Raw genomic sequence first — 22,570 nt, forward strand, 5'->3', positions numbered from 1 at the left:
TCTCTTTTCTCTCTCCCACAAAAAGCCTTTCTGAACATGAGCTGTGCCAGATTTATGATAGGTCAGGTTACAAAAGTTCCTGGTTAAGCCAGTTGTTTGTCACTCTGAGCACATTTCCCCATAGAAACAATGTTATGTTGAGGTTGGGTTCCCAGGCTAACCTATACAAGCCAATTAACCCATTATGTGTCTAGCTTTGGGAACAGCTTGGTGGAGCTGAAGCTGCTCTAGTTGGAAGCCAGAGAGGCATGGGTTCCAGCCACGGCTCAGTCACTTACTTGCCATGAAGTCTTGGGCAAGTTGTTGAGTCTCTGTGCCTTAGTTTCTTTATCTTGTGTTGGGATGATATTACGTACCTTGCAGGGTTGTTGGGAATATTGGGAATGGGTTCTATGATATACCCTCGAATAATGGCACAACAGAATTCCATGGCCCTGTATAAAACTGGCTCTGTGGCCTCATGGATTCTGAGTTCCAACATGCAATACGAGCGGTGCACCGTTCTTGCTGGATTTGGATTGGAGAATCTTTGCTTTCCTTGGGAAAGGGACATGGCGACTCTCATGCCCTCAGATCCCTGCTGGTGACCCTGAAGTCTGGGCTGGAGTTCTTATCAGAATGGGACTGGAGGTGCCAGAGGCAAGTGGGAAGTAGCAGAGGCAGGAAGGCGAGTCAGAGCGCAACGTAGGTATGCGTCCTCTCTCTTCCTTCTGCTATCATAAAACTACACGAAGATCTGGTTACTTTTTCTTAAGTTTCCGTGCTTTCCACACCACCAACCAGCTGGACACCTCCTGGTCAGAGTTAAATACAGACTAGTTCCCTCCTTGCTTCCTCTACCTTTTAAGTCAAGAAATTGTTAGCAAGGCGAGCCAACGATTCATGAGATGGGGCAGATGCCTGGATAAATACCCCCTTCCCATCCCTATTCCATCTTCTTCCTGTGCCAGTTTTAAAAATCTTAACTAGGAAAGCATCAGCCAGAGCCTCACTCTGCCTGAGAAGACTGGAGTATACACTGCCAGCAAAATCCTTTCTATTTTGCCCTTTAGAAAATCTCATCCATATGCTCTCGGCTTTGCTTCCACTCTGATGTTTGTGACTTCTGATACTTGTGTATGCACTCCTAACACCCACTGCAGGGACTGTGATCATGTGAACTTGTCACCCTCACCAGCATGGCATTCTGGTTGTGCGTTCAAGCCCACCAAATCTCCGCTGTCTTGGAGGTCTTGTTCACTCCCCTAAGAAACCCAACCCGTTTACTTTGCCCCCTCACTGTGCAGTTGGCAAACGTGTCGCCACTGTGGATGTGACCCCGCTGCTCCTCCCTGCCAGTTCCTCGGGAGAACTGCTTGGCACCTCCTCTGCCAGGCTTCTTATTTCTAGCTCACACCTGCTGCCCCTCCGTGGGCTGTGATTTTAGAGTTTCATTTGAACATTCTACTTTATCCCCTTTAAATCTCATTTTAAAGCTCTCCTGTTTGGTCTTCAAGTCTCTGGCCAAAAATACTCCTCTTGGTTTATGTGACAAGCTCCTGATTTCTTGCCAGGGGCCTGTCACTCCAGCACTGAGATCCATGGTCCAGAAGAATAGTCATTCTCAGATCAGCTACACAGAGCAGCTCTGTGTTCCCCATACATGCTTATTGCTTCTAAAATCATGACTCATGGCAGAGGAAGAGACTTGAGCAGCACCTCTGCCCCACATCCCTTAGTTTCCTATGCAAGGCATCAGAGTCACTAGAGGTACTAATGAGGATTCTTCTGGATGTGTTACTTGCCCCCACACCCACAGGAGGGAGAAATAGTCGAGGGGTTATCTATGAGCATGTATACTCACCCCTTTCTTGTCTCTAGTGCAGGGGTTTTCACCAAGTCAATTCAGCAAAATACTGATTTCATAAGATGCTCTGGGGTAGGCGAATTCTATGGTCAAGTAAATTTGAGAAACTAAATATCTTGCTTTTGCATGGTTTCAATAGGTTAGAATCTATACCAAAGGCTCTAAAAGATCCTACCAAAAAGAAATATACAGGGATCCCTGGGTGGTGCAGCGGTTTGGTGCCTGCCTTTGGCCCAGGGCGCGATCCTGGAGACCCGGGATCGAATCCCACATTGGGCTCCCGGTGCATGAAGCCTGCTTCTCCCTCTGCCTATGTCTCTGCCTCTCTCTCTCTCTGTGTGTGTGACTATCATAAAAAAAAAAAAAAGAAATATACATAACATGGGATTTCCCAAGTGGATTTGATGATTTCCTCTTGTGAGTTTTCTTGTAACTTCCCATAGAATGCGCTTTAACCAATGCTACTTTGATACACGCCTGAAGCGGACAACTTGAGAAGCTACCTTCACCGGCTCTCATTAAACCTGCTTTCTCTTCTACGTCTGTTCTCCTTGAATACAGTATCAGACTTTTATATTTTTCTCCCCAAACAGGGATGGGGCATTTCCTCTTTATTTCCATGTTATATCTATTTATTCGTGAGACTCTGACCTTGCTTTATGTTCCCTTGACCTTCTGAATTTGTTTTCTTTTTAGATCATTTCTTTTAGGGCATCAAGAAACCCTTCATCAATGCAAATACACAGATCTCTAAAGCTTCCTGAAGCCCATTCATTCACTCCTCTGCTAGGAGACCCGTTTACCTGGGCAGTACCAATAAATCTGTGATCAAGGTAAGTAAGAAAAATAAATAATTGGCCCCCATCACATCCCTTAGGTTCTATTTCTCAGTGTCTTCAATGTGACAACTTGGAGGCCTGATCTTATGGGGCCTGGAATTGTGTTTGACTTGCACCATGGTTTTTTAAATTGGAAGATTTTATATACACTCCTGGAGGCCAGCTTCTCTTGAGAAATGGGATTTGTTAATACTGGGTTGCTCTCCATCATGGGAGCAATTGGCTCAAGCTGAGTGCTGGCTGTTGCCATGACATAGGGCAGGTGCTCTCCTGTTTGCTAGAGCATCCCCCCCCGCAAACCCCACGTCCTCTCACTTACCTCACTTATATTAACTACCTAGCCTCTGCTGCCATTTGGATTTGGGATCCCTCACAGAGACCTTTGTAGTTCCCTCCTAGGAATTTTCCTAGCACTTGCCTCAAAAGCGTCTCCTCTCTCTCCTTCCCCATCTGATTTTTCCCATTTGAGCTGCCAGTGTTTTCAGTCACAAGTCCTAATATGTGTCTAACATCAAGGGCTGACCAGCTGTGTCAGAGTAAGAACTGAAGCTGTTGGCATTGCACTGATCATATACACAGAAATAGAATATCATCCCAAGTCCACCTCTTCTGAGAAAAAAAAAATATTTTCAGTCACCCTGTGTTTACAGGTCAGATACAACATGGTAGGCTATCAACTGACGATCACAGAACACTAAGTAACGAACTTGTCCTTTACTGAAGAAGTAGCTTAAGCTCATGTTTACCTTTCCCCCGAATTTTCCACTTGGCACAAACGATGATTATTATGAATGCTAACATTATGCTATCAAGTCTTGATTATTAAAGGACAAATGATTATCCAGTCCTCAAATCTCTTCTAACTCATTGACTTATTGCTGACGGTTTCATTTTTCTTTAGTATAGTTATCTCTAGCTTGGTAGAGAGCAAAATTAAAAGTACAAATCATGAACCAGCCAATCAGCTCAAATCAGAGGGCATCTTGTTTGATTCTCTTTGCCTCAACCCTGCACATGTCTGCAGAAACCCTGTATGAGCACCCTCCATTCCTCTCCCTGCCCAAGTTCAGGGACAAGGTAATAGGGAAGAGGAAAGGGAGAACCTGATGAATGAGAATGCTAATTAATGGGAATGTATTGATAGCTCCAATAAAAGCTTCACTGAGACGAACGGTTGGGGGTTTTAATTTACCCTCAATGTTCCTACCACCTCTTGCCCTGTGGTAATCCCAAACTGGAGATTACAGACACACTTTCAGCCCCCTGAGTTCAAAGGCAAGGTAGGGTACTTGGCTTGATTGGCACTTTGGAATACTCTCCAAAAAAGGTCCACTTTTGAGATTAAAGGGACCCTTCATTCAATAGAATAGAAAACATCTTGTTACTAGACAGTGGGGAGTTTCAATCTAAGTGTAGGCTCAATAAACATGACTGTGCAGCATTTATGTAAGTCCCTGACGCTTTAGCAATTGGAGGGTATAAGTGCATTCTTGGAATGAAGAGAGCCTCTCTCTCATTGAAGAGCATTAGAAGATAGGGAAACTGCTTTCTGAGTGAAAGGTGAAGTGGCAGGGCCAAAAGAAAAAAGAAATTTAAACACTCATACAATCTTCAAAGTAGAGCTCTATAATCTTCAAAGTGGAGATTTGATGATCCCTCTCAGAGAGGTGTTTACAGAGGGATGCTTACATTGGGAGGGGAAACCTAAAGGCCTGCCCAAAGCTTGGGGTCTGCAAGTTATTATTACAGTTAAGAATCACCACACTATATGTCTAAATGAGAGAGCCTATACGATGTAGTTGCTTATATACTACTGCATGTTCTTCTTACAGATGCCCATAATAATCAATAGTATCATACCAACATCTGAAACATTTCAATTCCACTCATTTATCCACTCTCATTCTCATAAGCATCCTGTGAGATAGCTGTAATTTCCATTTTACATACCAGAAAATGAAGAATCAGAGAAGTGAGTAACTTTCCCAAGGGCAGAGAGTAAGAAAGAGGCAGAGTGGAAGCTGAAACTCAGCGCTGATTTTTGGATGCAGCAAAACCCAGGGATTAGTATCTACATTTCATGTAAAGGGAAACACAGCCTAACATATGGAGTTGTAAAGCCATTTGCCCAGGGTTTCTGGAGAGATAATTTACTTATTTCACATGAGAGTTACTGAGTTTCCTGATAAGTACAGCAAAAGGCTGCTTTCAAAATCTTTGGCCAAATAACAAATCCATTAACATTTTCTTGAGTAAATGTTGATTTAAGTGAAGAATTAAAATTAATCGTCACTTGAATCTTTCTTGAGAATATCTATTGTTTTTCAATCTCTTTTTTCATAAAACATGTGCAAGTATGAACAGTTTAAGGAAAATATATCATACTGCATATGCTAATCACATCAGCTCTAAATGTAAAGATGGACTCTGGTGTATCACAGAAATGCCCCTAATGCAGAAGGACGATAATTCTCCAAAGTTCTAATTAGTAGAGGATAACAGAGGGATAATTAACTCTGATACTCTTTCCTTTGGACATAAAAAACCAAGTAAACAAAAACCATGTTAAGCTAAGTTTAGAGACCACCTAAGTCAACTTCTGGATGAGAGAATATGAAATCGTGGTAGTGAGGAAGAGAGAATGACGTGTGGAGTTTTGTTCAATGTGAATTTCTACTTCCACAATCAAACAGCACACTTCACAGTTCCGGGCTTGTGAAAAAAGCCCCATGCTTGGTTTCCACGGTGTTTCTGGCCCTGATATGCACGAACTCCCCCAGGTTAGCAGAGCTGGTTCTCTCCTGACAGCCCTCTTTCCGGCTCCCTGAGGGTTACCTCCTCTCCAGTCTCTCTGGGTCCCTCTCTGACCTAACACCCTGTACACCCATACATTTCAGGATAAAGGTCCCTGTGTTCCTAGAAGCCCTGAAATTTGGGCTCTGGAAAGATTTTTAAAGACAATGCATTCCTTCACTGACCTGTTCAAAACATATCTGCTGATTGACTACCTCCCCGTCCACTCCCTCACCTGTAGGAAAAAGTGCAACTCCTGGGAACAGCATGGAGATCCTGCTGTGGCTGCCTCCCACCTGCCTTCCCATGCCACCTCAGAACCATTTGCCTCTCTCTTCACATCCAGTGTCCTCCAGCATGTCTGCCCTTTGCCCAGCCTACTTCTCCCCTCCTAGCACACACCTGGCTCCTACTTTCTTCGGAGCATTCCCATTTCTTTCTCAGACTCAAATGCAACTTTCTTTCTGAAGTCTAATCCTACTTTCTCAGGTGCTCCCACAACACACTCACTATTCATGGTTCCTTGTTAAGACACAGCCCACCGTATTATATTGTATTTCTTTCTTTTGTGAGGGCTTCAGGGAGGGTAGGTATGGTTGGTTAAACTGTGTTTTCCAAGAAGCTATGTTGAAGGCCTAGCCCCATACTTGTGAATGCAACTGTATTTGGAAATAGGGTCTCTGCAGATGTCCTCAAGCTAAGGTGATGTCACACTGGATGAGGGTGGGCCAAATCCAACGACTAGTGTCCTTATAAGAAAAGAGAAATTTGGACAGAGAGACACAGAGACACAGAGGGAGAATGCATGTGAAGATGAATGCAGAGTTTGGAGTTTTGCAGCTCTAAGCCAAGGGATGCCAAGAATTGCTGGCAACCACTGGAAGCAAGAAGAGAGGCATGGATGGAACAGATTCTCCCTCAGAGCCTGGGAAGGAACCAATCCTGCTGACACCTTGATTTCAGACTTTTAGCCTCCAGAATTGTGGAAGAATTAATTTCTGTTGTTGCAAGTCACCTAGTTTGTGGTGATAATGTCAGGTGGCCTTAGGAAACGAATACAGTTGGTGATAGATTCTGGATATGCTCATCTTCCCAACTAGAACCATGGGCTCCTAGAAGTAGGGCCTGTGGTAATCCTGATTTCCTTGGCCCCAGCACAATATTAACACAGAATAGATGCTCAACATGTTTTGGCCAAATGAGGGAACATACTTGGGAATCAACCTTCTTTTGCTTTTAGGTCAGTGGATCCCAAGAAGGGCTTAGGAATGAGGTGGAGTGAGAGCAGTTTTGCATCAAAATAATGACTTAGGGAAGACAAAGGGAAAAATCGAAGTTGGAAAAGATGTATCTAAAACCTTGTAGGTGGATTGTAAGAAAAAGTGGAGGCCAAGGCTGGGGTTGGTCAGGGAGGGAGTGTTTTGAATATCTTGGACTGCATTTTGAAACAATGGGTGATGATCAGGCCCCGGAAGGCGATGCTGTACTAGACTGAGGAGTTAAGGGTAGAGTGGGGAAGAGGAGACCAACAGAGCAAGCCAACGATAAGGCTAGATTGGCGTTTGGGGGGAGATGATAATAAATGATCCCGAAGGCAAACCACGTGAGTTTAAATTTTATAAAATGTGACAAGGATTGTGGTAGCAAGTCCTTATGTGGCAGAAACAGGACAAAAACATGGGCAGCTGCCAAACTGAAGGCCTGAGAAGAAAGAGCATCAAGATGGCCAGGGCCCTGCTAAGGATATCTCGAGGAAGGGACATCATGGGGACCAGCAGGGAGCTGAGGAACACGGGAGGTAAAGTCTCCTACGGGGCACTGCAGTTGGTTGTTGTGTGGGAGGGAGAGGGTTGTCACTCGGTGTGCACCATCCGCTTACTCCTGGGCTCAGGGAAGATGATGTGTTTGTCATCCCTGATGAATGAGTCTGGCTTCTGTTTTTAGAAACCTTTGGAATATATTCTACAACTTCCCTCAATAACTCATTTTAGCCTTTAATGGGTCTCCAGGCCAGGAGAATCTTCCTCCCATCCAAAACAGCAATTCCTCACTTGAGAAGCACATCCCCCGCCCCGCTCCCCCGTCTCATTCTTTCCTGAGCTGAGATGAAGAGTAAGGTGTGGTTACTATTTCCTGTTGTGAATCCTTCATACACCGGAGGACTAGTTCCCAGCCCCTGCTTCTCCTCTCCAACAAAACAAAACAAAACAAAACAAAGATTTTGGTTTATTTAAGGTTTTCTCATGGGGCCATTAATTATCTCTGTGGTTCTTCCCTAGTCTCTTTCTTGGGTGTTTCGTTGGCCATGGAGTACCAAACTGGGCATTGAGAGATGAAGGGAAGTATAGCAGGATAAATGGAGACTGCAGAGTCAGACCTAGGTTTTAATAGCAGCTTCCCTGCTATTAAATATGTTATAAATCTAACAGTGTTTATTTCCTGGAGGATACTATGATTGTCCACAATAAGTCTTAATTACTTGTATAAAGAAAAGTTTTTAAATAAATTGTACATATATTTTTATAAAAACATATTATCACAAATATTTAAAAATATGTGTATCAAGTAAACTGCTGAAATATATCAAAAAGGTAATACTGTGTTTCTGAGTGATGGCACTATGTGTGATTGGTTTCTTCTTTAACTTTTTTTTTTTTTTTTTAGATTTTATTTATTCATTCATGAGAAATACATAGAGAGAGGCAGAGACATAGGCAGAGGGAGAAGCAGGCTCCATGCAGGGAGCCCAATGTGGGACTCGATCCCAGGACCCCAGGATCACGTCTATGCTCAACCATTGAGCAACCCAGGCATCCCTCTTCTTTAACTTTTCTGAACTTTACAAATTATTTACAATGATATTTCAATGTATTATGTAATCATACTTTATGATATAGTACTAAATTATATAATGATAAATGCATTGAAAAAATTTTATCAAGATAAATGAAGAGGAAAAAAAAGCACATTGTCTATTGCTGTATTGATGACTCATGTCCTATGACCAATAGATATTTATCTATCCCTTTCAGAGCATCACCAAATCTCAGTGTTTTTAAGGCTTCTGAGTCACCTAAGATGACTATTATTTGATGTAGGATCTATCTTTGTAATAATGTAAATATTAAAAATAATAGTAATAATTAATATCAATGTGCCAAGCCTTTGTAATATGCACTTTGAATGCATTGCTTCATTGAAGGTTTGAGATAATTCTATGGTACTTAGGTAAGGTACTTGTAGTAGGGAGAATAATGTCCTGAAAATGTCCATGTTCGAATGCTTGGAAGCTGTGAATATGTTCATTTATATGGCAAAAGGCAATTAAAGTTGAAGGTGGAATTGAAATGGTCAGTCAGCTGACCTTGAGATAGGGAGATGATCCTGAATTATCTGAGTGGGTCCAGTATAATCACAAGGGTCCATTTAAGTGGAAGAGGGAGGCAGAAGGAGATTGTGAGAAGGATGCCATGTAGAGAAAGACTCGATAGGCCATTGCTGGCTTTAAAGAAAGAAGGGGGCCCCAGACAACCTCTAGATGCAAGAAAAGGTAAGGAAATGGATTTCCCCCTGGAGCCCCCAGAAAGGAATGCAGCCCTGAGGATACACTGATTTTTAACCCAGTGAGACCTATTTCAGATTTCTGACCTCCAGAACTACAATATAATAAATTAGTGTAGTGATGTGCTATAGCATCCATAGGAAACAACAACAACAAAAAGTTATTATATCCCAATTTTACAGATGAGCAGACTAAGGCTTAGAAAAGTAACTTGATTAAGGTCACATATAAGTGGTTATGACAACACCAGCATTTGAATCCAGGTTGTCTGGTGATAGCATCTGTACCCTAGGGCACCTGGCCTCACTGGAGCCCCAGATGTTTGTCCAGCATCAGCCAGAATATTAAAATCTGAAAATGCTCTCATCAGTAGCCCCCTATACTTAAGATGGCTCTAAGTAATAGAACTGATGTCCTGTATTTGGTGCTTAAAGTGGTCCTTCCAGCCATTTTCCTCATTGATTTATTGGGCTAAATAACTTAATTCCTCCTTAATGAGAAATACTTTTTAAATATTTGAGGTCAGTAATCACTTCTCCCTAAGTCTTTTCTTCTCTGGGTGAAACAATCCCTGATTCAGTCTTTTCCTTAAAAGAAGACATTAAATTCCAGCACTTTCTTGACCTCTTCCCTCTGGAAAGCATCCATACTGTCACACCCATTTGAGGACCAGCCAGTTCTTAACCTTACTTTGAGTTTCTTCCATGAGCTTATCATGCTGACCTAAACCCTCTGAACTTGATTATATATTACACCTTGAGCTCTTTGACGGAAACATTTTTAAAAATCAGTAAATACTGATAATTTTTGGATTCTCTGCTTTTTTTTTTAAAGGTTTTATTTATTTATTCATGAGAGACACAGAGAGAGGCAGAGACATAGGCAGAGGGAGAAGCAGGCTCCCTGTGGGGAGCCGATGCAGGACTCAATCCCAGGACCCCGGGATCACACCCTGAGCCAAAAGCAGATGCTCAACCCCTGTGCCACACAGGTGCCCCTGGATTATCTGTCCTAAATACGTGAAAATATAGCTTGTTTTCAAGTTCCTTTTGATATTATCACAAACTAATTCCACTCTTTATTGACAGGAATCCTACCTTTCTTGTTTTAGTCTGGCAGGGGCTAGAAGAAAAGGCCTGTTAAGCTACAATAAGGAGCTGTTTTGGCAAACAAGCAACTTTGTAAGGAGCCTCGAGATATCATAGGCTCCTTGTGTGTACCAGTCTGAGAAGCTGTGCTACCTGTTCTAATGGACTGGGGGGCCAGAAGGAAAATGAAGCAAATGTCAAGAGCCAATGTGATTTTGGAGCACCTGGATAGCTCAGTTGGTTAAGCACCCGACTCCTGATTTTGGCTCAGGTCATGATGTCAGGGTCACAAGATCAAGCCCTGCATTCGGCTCTGTGCTCAGTGCTAAGTCAGCCAGAGATTCTCTCCTCTTCTCCCTCTATCCCCCCCTACACACACACACTCTCTCTCTCTCTTTCTCAAATAAATAAATCTTTAAAAAAAAAGTCAATGTGATTTTATCATATTATTAAAATACTATAAATCTCTAGGATAGAGAGACCTGCACACAAATATTAGTAACAGCCTCCTAAAATTTTCAATCTAAATGATCCATGTTGCTGTTCCCTTGTTTCTGCAAATAATCAAGGGCTGACTGTAAACAAAGAAGACAGCCAAGAAAAACCCCTGAACTTATGCAGTTGCATAATGATGAATGTTTGGTGAAAAAAAACATGAACCCATATTTCATTCATTTAACTCCGTGAATCTCTTCCAAGAAGGGGTAGGGAGGGTGGCAGATAAACATTTGTGTGGGCTAGTATATAAACATTCCAGTAATTAAGTAGGCTGCTCTGTCAGAACTGACTTGAAGAGTCAAAGGTACTTGAACACAAAACATAAGGTTTGCATTTCCTTTTTAAATACCTACAGGAGTAAGAATAAAAATAGAAATGCCACAGTCAACTTCATTTGGGGCTTTTCTGAATCCCAAATGTTTGAAAAAATAGTTTGATATATTGAGGGAAACAGGTGCAGACAGTTTGGACCCTCTGGGTACTGAGGGCAGGTCTCTCGAGGGTGCCAAGTATTAGGGAGGAGCAAAACTCAACTCAGGGCACAGAATGACACCTCCAATGGTGAGGATTTTAACCCTGCTTCGTTCGTCTGCTGCTGTTGTATCTTTATGCTTTGGGAAAGTCAAACGTCTGGGCTGTAACACTAGGCTACCTCAAAGGGCTCCTGGAAAGAATAACTTAGAATGGTTTCATTTTTAGATTATAAAAAAGAAAGAAAATCTTATGTAAATGGTGATAAAGTCTATGCTTGTGACTGCAGAACATAGTACAGGCATTCAAGAGGGGAGGCCCTTTGATTTCCAGAATTGTATGATTTGAGCTTTACCGGCTTCTATTTTGCCTCCCACAGAACATTGCTGTGTTCATCTAAAGTAAGAGAAGAGGTGCTGGGTGGATGAGGGTAGAGTCAATATGAATGAAGAGTCGTTACATCTTGTGTCTGACTGACCTTGACCATCCCCCTACCCACCGACAGTACACTCCTTGCCTCCAGCTGGTAAGCCCCTAGGTATCCGTCGAGCCCATGGCTCCTGTCCTGTGACTCCACCTTACTCACTCTTATCTGTTCCTCCTGCTACCATGTCAGCTGGGGTCTGGGACCCCAACCTTGATCCTATCTCTAGCCTTGCCATCTTATCTTGGCATTTGGGCTTAGAATCTCAGGTATTCAGACCCCAGATCTCTGCCTCTGGCTTTAATGGGCATTTTCTCTGTAGCTCCAGTTCTATGGAATCCAAATCCATCCCAGCTAACTGATGCCATACTCTCACCCCTTAGGAGAGGGATTTAGATAGATTCAGTGGATCATAGATGGGGTTGCTTCCAACTTTTAGTTGTCCTCCAACTTTTCAGTTCCAGGGCCATGCCAATAAAGCAAAGACTTCATGATGACTGAATCCCACTAGCCACTCTATCAGAAAAGCCTGTCACTGGCAATTTAAGGCAATGCTTTCCTCATGCTAGTTATTCAGCAACACTCAACAACAGATGTTTATTGATTGCCTACCGTGTGCCATGAACTTATACATGATCTCATTATACTTATAGCAACCTTGCAGGATTTTCAGGGGAGGAAGCAAAGTATTAAAGAGATTAAGTAACTTGCCCAAGGTCACACAGCTAGTAAGTGGCAGAGCCAACTTTGAATGCCAACTTAGACTATACCCTGCTGCCTCATTCTATAAATAACTGTTAAGTGCTTAGTTATTTGCAAGATGTATTTCCAACCTCTTAAGGTCTCATGCTACATTAGGGCTTCTGGGGGAACCCCTCATCAATTACTCCACGGGCCTGATTCCAAGAAAGCTAACACTCCAGAGTCTATTAATTACCCAAGAGCTTTGGGGAAAGGTGGTCAGCTTTTGGTAGGAATGAGGTACGGTTTCGGTCCCTTTGAAGTGCCTAACAGGAAGTATCTTGCCTCAGCCTAAACTGCTGAGGGACATATTCAAGTGGATGGCACTCAACAGGTTTGGAATAACACATTCCTCAAGTGCTCTGAGTTTCTGAGCAACAACGAAAAAATTCCATAGTTAGGCTTCTCTTTCTGGACGTTCAACCACAGTGACTTTGGAATTTGGTAGCTTCCATGTATATATTCCGTATATTAAAAAAGTTCTTCACAGAGAGTTAATCCAGAAACTCCACAGAGGACTGGTTCTTAGCTATCTGGAAGACTTCAGTGGTGTCATCAGCTCATCTGCTAATACTGACGACTGCCTGTTTGAGGGACTGATCATCCCTTCCCTCCTCCTGAGCTAAAGCCCTCTTTCCTCCATAATCTTATCTTTATTGCAAACTTCCCCCCTGCGAGCCCTGGCAAATGTGAGTTTTTTTTTTTTTTTAATAAATTCCTTCCAGCTTATGGAAGAAACATGCATAGATGCAAGGAGCTCCCCCTTAGGAGGGCTCTGTACTTGGTTTAATTAATGCTCTACTGTCGCAGACTTGAAATTCTTAATAGTTTTGTTCAAAGGGCCCTACATTTTAACATTGCACAAATCATATATTCGGTCCTGCTCTGTGCTTAGACACTGGGATAGGGAGAAGAGTCATACCACACAAGTTAAGAGTGGGTAGTGTACCTGTGGTCTCCCTTTGGAACTCAGCAGGCATTTTCCCACAGAGATAATCCATAAAGATGGGTAGACTTGATAAAAGCTCTACCCTTCTTAGCCTCAATATTTTCATCTCCAAAATGGAGACAGCAGCACTTGCCCTTGCATGTGATTGTGAGCATTGCAGCGGCCCATGTATGTAGTACCCATCAGAGTGTTTGATACACAATAGGCATTTGATAAATGAAATCCATGGGAGACAGCAGGGGCAGAAAACGGAGTTTGAACTCTGGAGGAGTTCGGAGCTAGCTTAGAATCATATCAGCTCTGGTGTTTGAAAAGATGTATGACTTCACTTAAGTGACTTGGCTTCTCGCAGCCTCAGCGTCTTTATCTATAAAACGCCTTTATCTAATATTTATCTTGTAGAGTGATCTTGAGATTTCGAAACTATAATGTATTTAACAAACCTAGTTTATCCCCTGGCACCTAGTAAGAGGTCAAAAAATAACAGTTCTCAGGATGGTTCCTTTGTAACATTATTTCTAAACAATTCATTTATAAGTGATATAGGGATACAGCCATTAATAAGTGTCTTATACTATCCAACTTCTTTTACGCTGTATGACCTACAAAATGGAACCCCCTCATATGTGCAAATCACTTTGTAAAAAATATTTGAAGATTATTCTTCCTTCTTTGCTTGACTGTGAATTCCCTGAAGGCAGGAATCAGGTCTTATTTATCCTTGTATCCTAGAACACCTTCTAACACATGTTAGACTCGCAGCTGAGTTAAATCTGTCTTCTGCTGTTTATGCCAACAACAAGATGATAATTTTTCATAATATTTCTAAATTAGCAATTATTAGCCTGTCAATGATTATGAAGTAGAATGTACCCAAAATAGTCCTATCTCTGCCATTAAAGGCCTTTTTGTCCTTGCCCATCACACTTGGCTCATGTTCCTGCATTCTTGGGTGTGATTCTTACTCTATTAGCAAAGCTATTCCACTAGGGAACAGAACTCGGTTTCGAACAACCAATCACCTTCTCTGGCAACAACCTGTGTAGAGAAGCCACTGGAGGAAGAATTTCCTAAAAGCCCAACCAAACCCCAAGGTCCCTTTTAGGATTCCAGGCGGCCTCAGAATTGTGACCTTTAACTATGAGAGGGCTTTGGGTCCCTGCAAGAGCCTTCTGATCGTTATGGACTTTCTCTCCAGAAAAAGATAGTCAATGTCTTCTATACAATTTCAAGGTGTTCTCAGAGTTTCTGCAGCCCTTGTACCTTAGGTTAAGAATTCTTGTTAGACTAGCCCAGAAAACTGAATGAGCGATGTGAAAGATTCAAGTTTCCTGATAAATTCTAGCCCTGATTAGTTACACTCCCTTGTTCAAAGCAAAACAAAACAAAACAGTTACAACTCCCTAGATTTAACCTCAGAATTATCCCAGAGGGCCCAGTGTGGCACCTTAACTGTAAGACCATCCAGCCAAGCAGTGACTACTCTCTGGAAAACCTAAGTGCAGCCGAGTAAAACGAAGCCTTGTTTAATAATATCGTTTACATTTCCAAATCCCGGGTATCAAGCTTTCTTCCTATCCCTTGTGGCCCTTCCTAAGTTTAGCCGTTGGTGTAATGGTGTAACCATGGCAACAACCACCTGCCTATTTAAAACCATCTCCAAAGCTAAATAAGGAAGCCTGGAAAAAATGGCTGCTCGCCTGCCTCTCAGTGGACAAACTGGGCACTCATGAGTATTTTCAACATGAGCAAGCAGGCAGGGTGGAAGCAGCATGGACTCAAAGTTCTTACTAGGAAGGGGTCTAGGACCTTGTGAAACAGGACCCATTTCTACGTCACTAGGTCTCCACTTACTTGCAGGCACACGGATTTGTGTGTAAATCTGGATTTACACACAAATCCGTGTGCCTGTCATGCCAGGCGACCGTACTACCTTGACCTCGACCAGGGGAAGAAGGGTGGGCCCTGAACTGCAGAGTAGTCTTATTAATAGAACTAGGAAAGTGGAAGGAAAAACAGTCACCAGATCATAGTGAAATGCACAATTGCAACTCTTCTTCTGACAGAGGGAGGTATCTTTCTAATTATATTTAATCATGTGGACAATTGACAATTACTCTCTTCATGTCATATGTTGACCTGTCTATTGATCTTTAGAATATGGAGAAATTTCTCCCTCCTTCTGCTTTCTCATTCTCTACCTACTATAGAGGTTTTGCTTCTTCCCTGCCAAAAGACCAGCACGGCTTGCTCTTCCCCAAGCATCCTGCTTTCTCTCACTCATTGTTATCCTTTTATAGTTGGTTCCTTCTCTCTGGGCTGCCCTTCTCTTTTTGTCAACCTGAAAAATACATACTTGTTTTCCATGTCTCGGCATCTCTATAGATAGAAGCCCTTCCATACCAAATTCCATGTCCTTGCTTTGTGTTCCTATAAGTCAGCTTGATTCGTACCACTGAACACAAGTCACTCTGCATATCTTCCTTCTGGTCTGCACCACCGGACTGCGAGCCCCTACACATGTCTGTCCAAAACACCTACAGAACAGTGCCTGGCACAGAGTATGTTTTCAAAAGCTAGTGTTGAATGAATGAATGAGCAGAACCCTTATGGATTTCACAAGCATATGGCATCTTAACAAGTATGTGTGCATGAGTATGCATAAGGGCCCCCCTGTGAAAAGAGTGCCTAAAAGGTCTACAATGGGTGGAAGAGAAGAAATAATTTAGCGTGTATGTGAGAGTGACAAAGGATGTACAAGAAGGGTCAGCTGATTACAGTAAGAGTGGGGGGTGAACACATACCTGTTAATAGTGATTTGTGAGTGTGCATGGGCTGTGTGTGCGAGCCTGATGGAATATGCCTGGCACAGAAGACCCACCCTAAGAAGATGAGTTTAGCTAGTAGATTCCACAGATCTCAGATTGCTTTTCCTGAAGCTGAAGAATGTTACGATAGGACTTTTTACCCCTGTTAACCTCCTAGGTGGCGGTGGGGGGTGGTGGATATTGTCAGGGGAAAGGAGTAGGAATGAAAATGATGGCACTCTTTGGGGTGTGAGGCTTTAAATAAATGTCTTCCGACAATACTGGACCTCCGCTCTGAAGGGAATCCTATGGGCTATATAAGTCACTCCCTCAGGCTAAGTCTGCATTCCTCCCCCCCACCTGCTGGAGGGTGGGGCGGGATCCAATGGTCATCTTGAAATGGTACAACACAGAGGAAAAGGGATGGAAATCAAAGAGAAGGGGAAAAAAAAAAGGAAAGAAGAATGGAGAAAGGTATTTTAGCAGTCCCGGGTAGCTATATGCCAGTCACAACTCACTTCTCGCATATTCCCTCCCACCAGCAAGAAGGATTTAGTTTTGCTTGCAAAAAAATCTGGTTTTCTCTCTCGTGTTTTTGGACCTAACATCCAGGCTTCACACAGGGGCTGAGGCTGGGACCTGGGGGGCTCCTGGTGTCCCAGCCCCTGCAGGGGCCTCCCTCTGCTGCCCTCTGCTGTTGGGGGGGGGACACAGAGGCGACGCCCTCTCTGCCCTCCTGGCCCGGCCTACCCCCTCCACCCCCCTCCCCTGCTGCCACCCCCTCCCTTCCAGAGAGGCTGAGGCCCCTGCCATGCAGCCTGCTCCTCCCCACAGAAATTCCAGGGGGCCGAGGCTGCAGCAGCTTTCCATCTGGAGAAAGCGGCCAAGCCCCAGGAGGGGGTTCCAGCTAGCCAGGCGCAGGCCCCCACCCCTCGAGGCGGGCACAGCGCGCCCTCCCTGCCCGCCCGCAGTCCCCCCCTCTTCACAGCATCCTCTGCGAGGGGACAGGCGGCCAGGCTGCTGCAGGTTTCTGACACCGTTTTCTGCTTGGAAATGGAAACCCTCCTTCCGGCAACGTGGCAGGAAAGCCAAGTCCCTGGGTGGCCGGGCCAAGAACGTTCGGGTGAGAGCAGGTGGAGGCTGCGGTGTGGTTGGCTGGGGGGGTGGGGGGGTGGAGGGCAGTGCAGGGCTGGAGGGGGGCTGCAGCTTCATGGCACTCTTACCTGCTGTTGAATTTTTCAGGGTGTTTCTCTCTCATCACGTGGAATCTGTGTGCGATGGAAGCATCCTGAAAGGGAAGAAAAAAGCGGCCGCCTGATGAGTGGTCATGACCATGCAGTGCGCACAGAAAAGCAGCACACGGGCTCCCACTGCAATCCCCCAGACCTTGAGAATCCATGTCACAGGGGAGGCTCCCACAAAGGGGCAACGCTAGGTCCAAGGTCAGGGGCTACAGAGATTGTAGAGCCTAGACCAGTCCACCCTTCGCAGTTTTCACTCTCGACCACAGTTCAGGGTGAATGAAGGGGACAAGCCACTGCCCTTTGAGGAGTGAGAGGGTGTCTGGGTGTGGGGGCAGTTATAGTACAGAAGCCCGTGCGTGGGGCTGAGTGTGAATTTCTGGAAATGCCTTGCCATATTAACTCTTTTTTAAAAAAATACTTTTTATTTTGGAATATTTTAAGACTCACAAGAAGTTGCAAAAATAGTACAGAGAGTTCCTGTATCCCTTTCACCCAGCTTCCCCCAATAACATCTTATGTAACTATGCTACACTGTCAAAACCAGAACACTGACTTTGGTAGATGCGGCTATATATTAATTCTAATGATCCATAGCAATAGAAATTATTAGTAGCATTGAATAACATGCTTAGTAGGTATTAAAAATATATTTAAACTCCTGGCTTCTTTTCCCTGATCTCCACAGAAAGACTTTCCCCAAAGTCAAGAAGAGTCTCACTGCCACCTTCTATGGACACTCTGCTGTCCTCTTATTTGCACACCCCTAGCTGCACTATTGACCACCTGCTCCTCAGAACTCACGATTGGGAAGGCTTCCAGGCCACCATGCTTCTGAGTTTTGCATCCTCTGACCAGAACTTCTCTGCCCTGAGTCCCATCTGCAGCCTACACTCCATGTCATGGACCATCTCGAATTCTCATACTTACTCCTAGTGTGTAATGTCTCTATAATGTTGATCTCTAGAATCATCCCTGAGCTTCAGACCTAACACTGAGCTCATCTACTCATCTTTCCTCCTCACACTTGGTCTTTCACCCTCATTAATGGTCTCATTTTCCAGCAGACAAATGAGTTGCGTCCCTTCACTGCTCAGGCCTCATATCAGCACGTTGGGTGCAGGTGGTGGGTTTTAGAAAGAAACAGGAGAATTGGGCTGGGGGGGTCGGGGATGGGGGGAGATGACACAGAAACAAGGGAGCTGAGTCAGAAATGTGCAGGAAAAAAGCTACAGAAACTCATTTACTAGACTATGTGGCTAAGAGAGAACTGACATTCCATTTCAGTGAATGCTTATTAATTCTGTTTCTCGGTATGGACTCACAAAAGAAATTTTCTGAATGTTATCATTATTACTTTTTTAACATTAGGAGGTAGAGTTCAGTGGAGCAGCTTTTATTGAGCATGTGCCGTGTATGGTGAGTAAAAACAGGCTGGTGGTGGGAGATAGAAAGTCCAGGTGCAAGTTAGGGAGCACAGGGGGGCTTCTGTCATACTTGAACTTGGCAGAGGAGTAAACCCAGCGAGCAGCCCACTGCAGAGGCAAGCCGAGGCTATGCGCTTTTTTTGTGATTGGCGAACACTCCTTGCTGAAATAGCCTTTTGGGAATTTGACATTTAAATTCTAGTTATTGATTGCTTTGTTTTTTCTTTAAGACACATGGAGAGTTGACGGTCTTGGTCAGGGCCCCCTGTGGACACATGGTGGGAGACTTGCAGCATCTCCCCGAGGCCTCACCCCGGGTGGCTTCTCCAGGCAGCAGGCCTTCATTTTCCCTCCCTCACTCTGAGCAAGTTTCAGTGAACACTCTGAAAAAGATTCATGTGACATCTGTCAAATGCTTCTCTAGAATTCAAGAAAACATTCCATCTACTTGTGTTCCTTGGAAGCACTAATTTTCTTCTGTCAGGAGAAAAGAAAAGAAAGAAAGAGGAGGAAAGCGAAAAGCCATCACATGTTGCCTGGCATGATTTATGCTTTGCGACCTCCCCCCACCCCCAGGACTGTTGTGACTGGCTCCTGGTTTTCTTATTTTCGGGGCTATGGGCACAGGCTCCCTCCCTCCATACAGTTCTGATTATCCTCGTTGTTGTTTTTTAAACGAGGTTTTGCCAGGCTTCTTTTCACAAAGACCAGCCTTTACAATATTGCTAGTTAGGCATGGGGTTCCAATGTAATCTCCCCACAAATACATAAAGTAGCAAGGGAGAGCTGAGCAGGTCCTTTGCTGTTCAGTCTTGAAAAGGCGATGCTGATAAACACTTCAACTCTGACCACAGTTCTCTACCTGGGGATTCAAAAGAGTCTAGATGCATCTTCGCCCTCCATTGAGCTCTGTGTCAGGCACTGAGCTGGGTGTATTTTACATTCAACAGTAATTTCTTTAAATTCTCGAAACCAGTGCTGCAACAGTTCAAACCCTTTCTTGGTAATAATTACAGCAAAATGAGACTTCCATTTTGAAGGTGCAGGGGGATAGAGATGGGAATTGCAAAGCCTTGGAAGTGATGACATTTCTGAAGGCCTCACTCTCCAGGGTCCTTCTGTGTGATGTGAGGAACAGAGGAGATGATGAGCTGCTCTTTCCTGAATTAAAACTAGAAGTCCAAAATATTTTTGTGTCCCTTCCAAATATAAGCAGCTGTTATTTGGACTCTGAGCTTTTTGGATGTCTAGGCCAGTGCTGTCCGATGGAAATAAATTTAAAATTTTCTAGTAGCCACATTTAAAAAAGGGAAAGGAAAAAAGTGAGATTAACTTGAATAATATATTTTCATTGACAAATATTATTGCTATAGCATGGAGTTAATATAAAAATTATTGTGATGTTTAAAATCCTTTTATACTACATTTTTGAAATTTGGTGTATATTTTATACTTAACAGCATCTCTCAATTTAGACTAGTCCCATTGCAAGTACACAACCGCTACATGTGGCTAATGGCTACCATATTGGACAAGGCAGGTCTAAGCCACGTTACCAACTTATGGAGGTAAAAAGACAAAGGAGACAATAAAACAGATCATTTGGAATTTGGGTTTTTCTGAAACATTATGACAGATTGGAGGGTGAAAAAGAGATGTAGACCCCTTTTCCCAGACACTACTCAGTGAGTTCCATTGTCTTAGGGCCTCCATGGCTTTCACAGGTAACAGACAAGAACTTGACCCAGAGGGAATCCAAAAAGTTGCAGCGAAAATGGTTAACTTTTTGGTAAATTCCCTATCAGTAGGGGGCTCATCACTGTGGACACTTAGCTGGAAAAGCCTGAGAAGTACAATCAGAAGGTGGAGAATGGTGTGCAGCTTAATGTGACTGTGGCCTCTCCCTGGCCCCTGGGTTCCCCTAGTATCAGAAATAGATTTCATTGAATCAAGGGATTAGCTGTTCACTCCTCCTGTGGAGGCTCAGTGAAAGCAGAGCCTTTGAGGCATTTGGAGTTACACATACCCCAGAAATTATTTCATGGTCCCAAACTTCCTGTCACTGATACCTGGCCATCCTGACATTTCTGCAAATCCAAAAATAAAGAGCAGGGACGAGGAGGCCAGAGAAGCCAGAGGAAGTAGCAGCCTGAATGACTATGTTTAAAATCTCCTGCCAATAGGGCACTGAGAAGGCCAACTCTCTCAACTCTTCAGTGGTGGAGGGCCAGCATGTATGTAGGTGACGGAAATGTGGTAACAGCAGGGCCACAGTCACTCTCTGAGTGGGCCAGGAGGGTCTGCCCTGTTTATCCCTCCATGTATTACATGGGTGCTGCTGGCACCAAGGGGACCAGGTGAACTTGTCAGGGCAAACGCGTTACCACCAAGCACCACCACAGCAGCAGTCCCTGTCATCACCTTTATACATGCGAAAGGCCACAGACATCTGACATCAGTAAGATAGTCCAGGTCCTTCCAAAAAAGAGGCAAAGACTTTGCAAGGCTCTCTTTGCCAAAGGAGTCTGACTCTAATTATCCCAAGGAAGTAAAACTGTTGGTTGGTTTACATACCTACTTCTCCTCTTACAAAGTCTGGGAGGTCAAATAGGGAGGAAGAGCTTCTGCAAATGTCAGCCCCAGATTCTGTGAGAGTTGCGTATTGACTACTTGTTTTCTCAAGAATTTCCCTTTCCAACTTTTAAAGAGCGAGCATACAAACCCTGCAAACATTTTTATTGAGAGAAGGCTAAGGGTACACCGAGGAGATAAAAACCTGTCCTGGTTCCTCACTGCTTTGCAATAAAATATTAAACACGCACAAGTGAAAGGTGTATGAAAAAAATCATGCGAAAGATATTGTGAAGTTCTAAGTTGAAAGATGAACAGATTGGATTATTCGAAGTCAGCTCCAGGTACAGAAACACCCTGACCACTAAGTGTGATGGAGAATGTTTGGATGCCTTTCCTTGGGGGACAATGAGGTGGTCTCCTTTACTTCCTCCTGTCCCCCAACTTCCTTCCTACCTGCACATTTGCGCGCATGAATTAAAACCACGATCATCCCAGCTCTTGGGTATGGTCTGTGTAAGGTGAGGCTGTTTATTCCTTTTCGGTGTGTTTACCTATCTGGTCAGGAAATGCAAAGTGAGTGAAATTTTTTGCATATGGCACTGTGTAGAGACAGACGAGAGGTAACAAGAATCACGTTCTGGCAGCCAGAGCTGAGGGTGTCAAGAAAGAGATGTGGGGCTAAAGCCTCTGAAGGCAGCCATGGCTGTAAGCTGCCATCTAGAAGTTCCCAGACAGGGCACCCAGCCCTGCTATCAGCTCTCCCTTCCTTCTGGCTGCTTATAGGGTCTTCGTCCTCTCCTCTCTATCATTTTTCTCCTTCATCTAGTTCAGTTTTGGCTTTTGCTCCTGTGTAGGACCATCTCCTTTGACCATTCTTTACTGTTCTGATGGGCTATCATTTGCTGAAGAATTGGTTGGGGTCATCCACATCAGAATGATCTCAGAGGCCTGTTAAAAGTGCAAACTCCAAGACCTTTCCCAGACCAACTGAATCAGAATATAAACCAAGATCTGTCTTGGGGGTGGAATTTGCATCTCTGACAAAGGGCATAGGTGAGCCATCACACACTAAATGTTGAGATTCCCTCCCTCTCCCCTCCCCCCATCAGTGCTGCTAGGAAGGAAAGCATTTGAAGACAGAGGGGCTGTGCAGAGGCCACGTGGCTCAGAGTCCACAGCTCAGGGGCTTCTGGAGCTGGACACTAGTGGTTCTCAGCTCCACCCCTCACCAGCTGAGACCCGACTCTGTACTGTTCTGAGCTACAGTTCCTCCTGACAAAATACAAAAGGATAAGGTCTATACCTACCAA

The 22,570-nt window shown here is 44.0% G+C and overlaps 1 protein-coding gene and 1 long non-coding RNA gene across 8 annotated transcripts in view; one reads left to right on the forward strand and one right to left on the reverse strand.

The window, feature by feature from the left end:
* The window catches only part of LOC144302539 (uncharacterized), a 37,152-nt gene extending 26,637 nt beyond the window's left edge, over window positions 1-10,515 (forward strand). The window contains exons 2-3 of the long non-coding RNA XR_013369448.1: window positions 2,543-2,679; window positions 10,152-10,515. This is a non-coding gene — a long non-coding RNA (uncharacterized LOC144302539). The remainder of the gene's footprint in view (window positions 1-2,542; window positions 2,680-10,151) is intronic.
* Window positions 1-22,570, reverse strand: part of DGKG (diacylglycerol kinase gamma) — a 205,345-nt gene that overhangs the window by 79,546 nt on the left and 103,229 nt on the right. For all 7 annotated transcript variants that reach the window (XR_013369441.1, XR_013369442.1, XR_013369440.1 and 4 more), the window contains one exon: window positions 17,242-17,306. Coding sequence is in view for 1 of the 7 variants with exons in the window: in XM_077879993.1 (XP_077736119.1) it covers window positions 17,242-17,306 (65 nt within the window). In the remaining 6 variants the exon portion in view is untranslated. The remainder of the gene's footprint in view (window positions 1-17,241; window positions 17,307-22,570) is intronic.

Source organism: Canis aureus, chromosome 31 (assembly GCF_053574225.1).
Source record: "Canis aureus isolate CA01 chromosome 31, VMU_Caureus_v.1.0, whole genome shotgun sequence".
Taxonomy (NCBI): domain Eukaryota; kingdom Metazoa; phylum Chordata; class Mammalia; order Carnivora; family Canidae; genus Canis; species Canis aureus.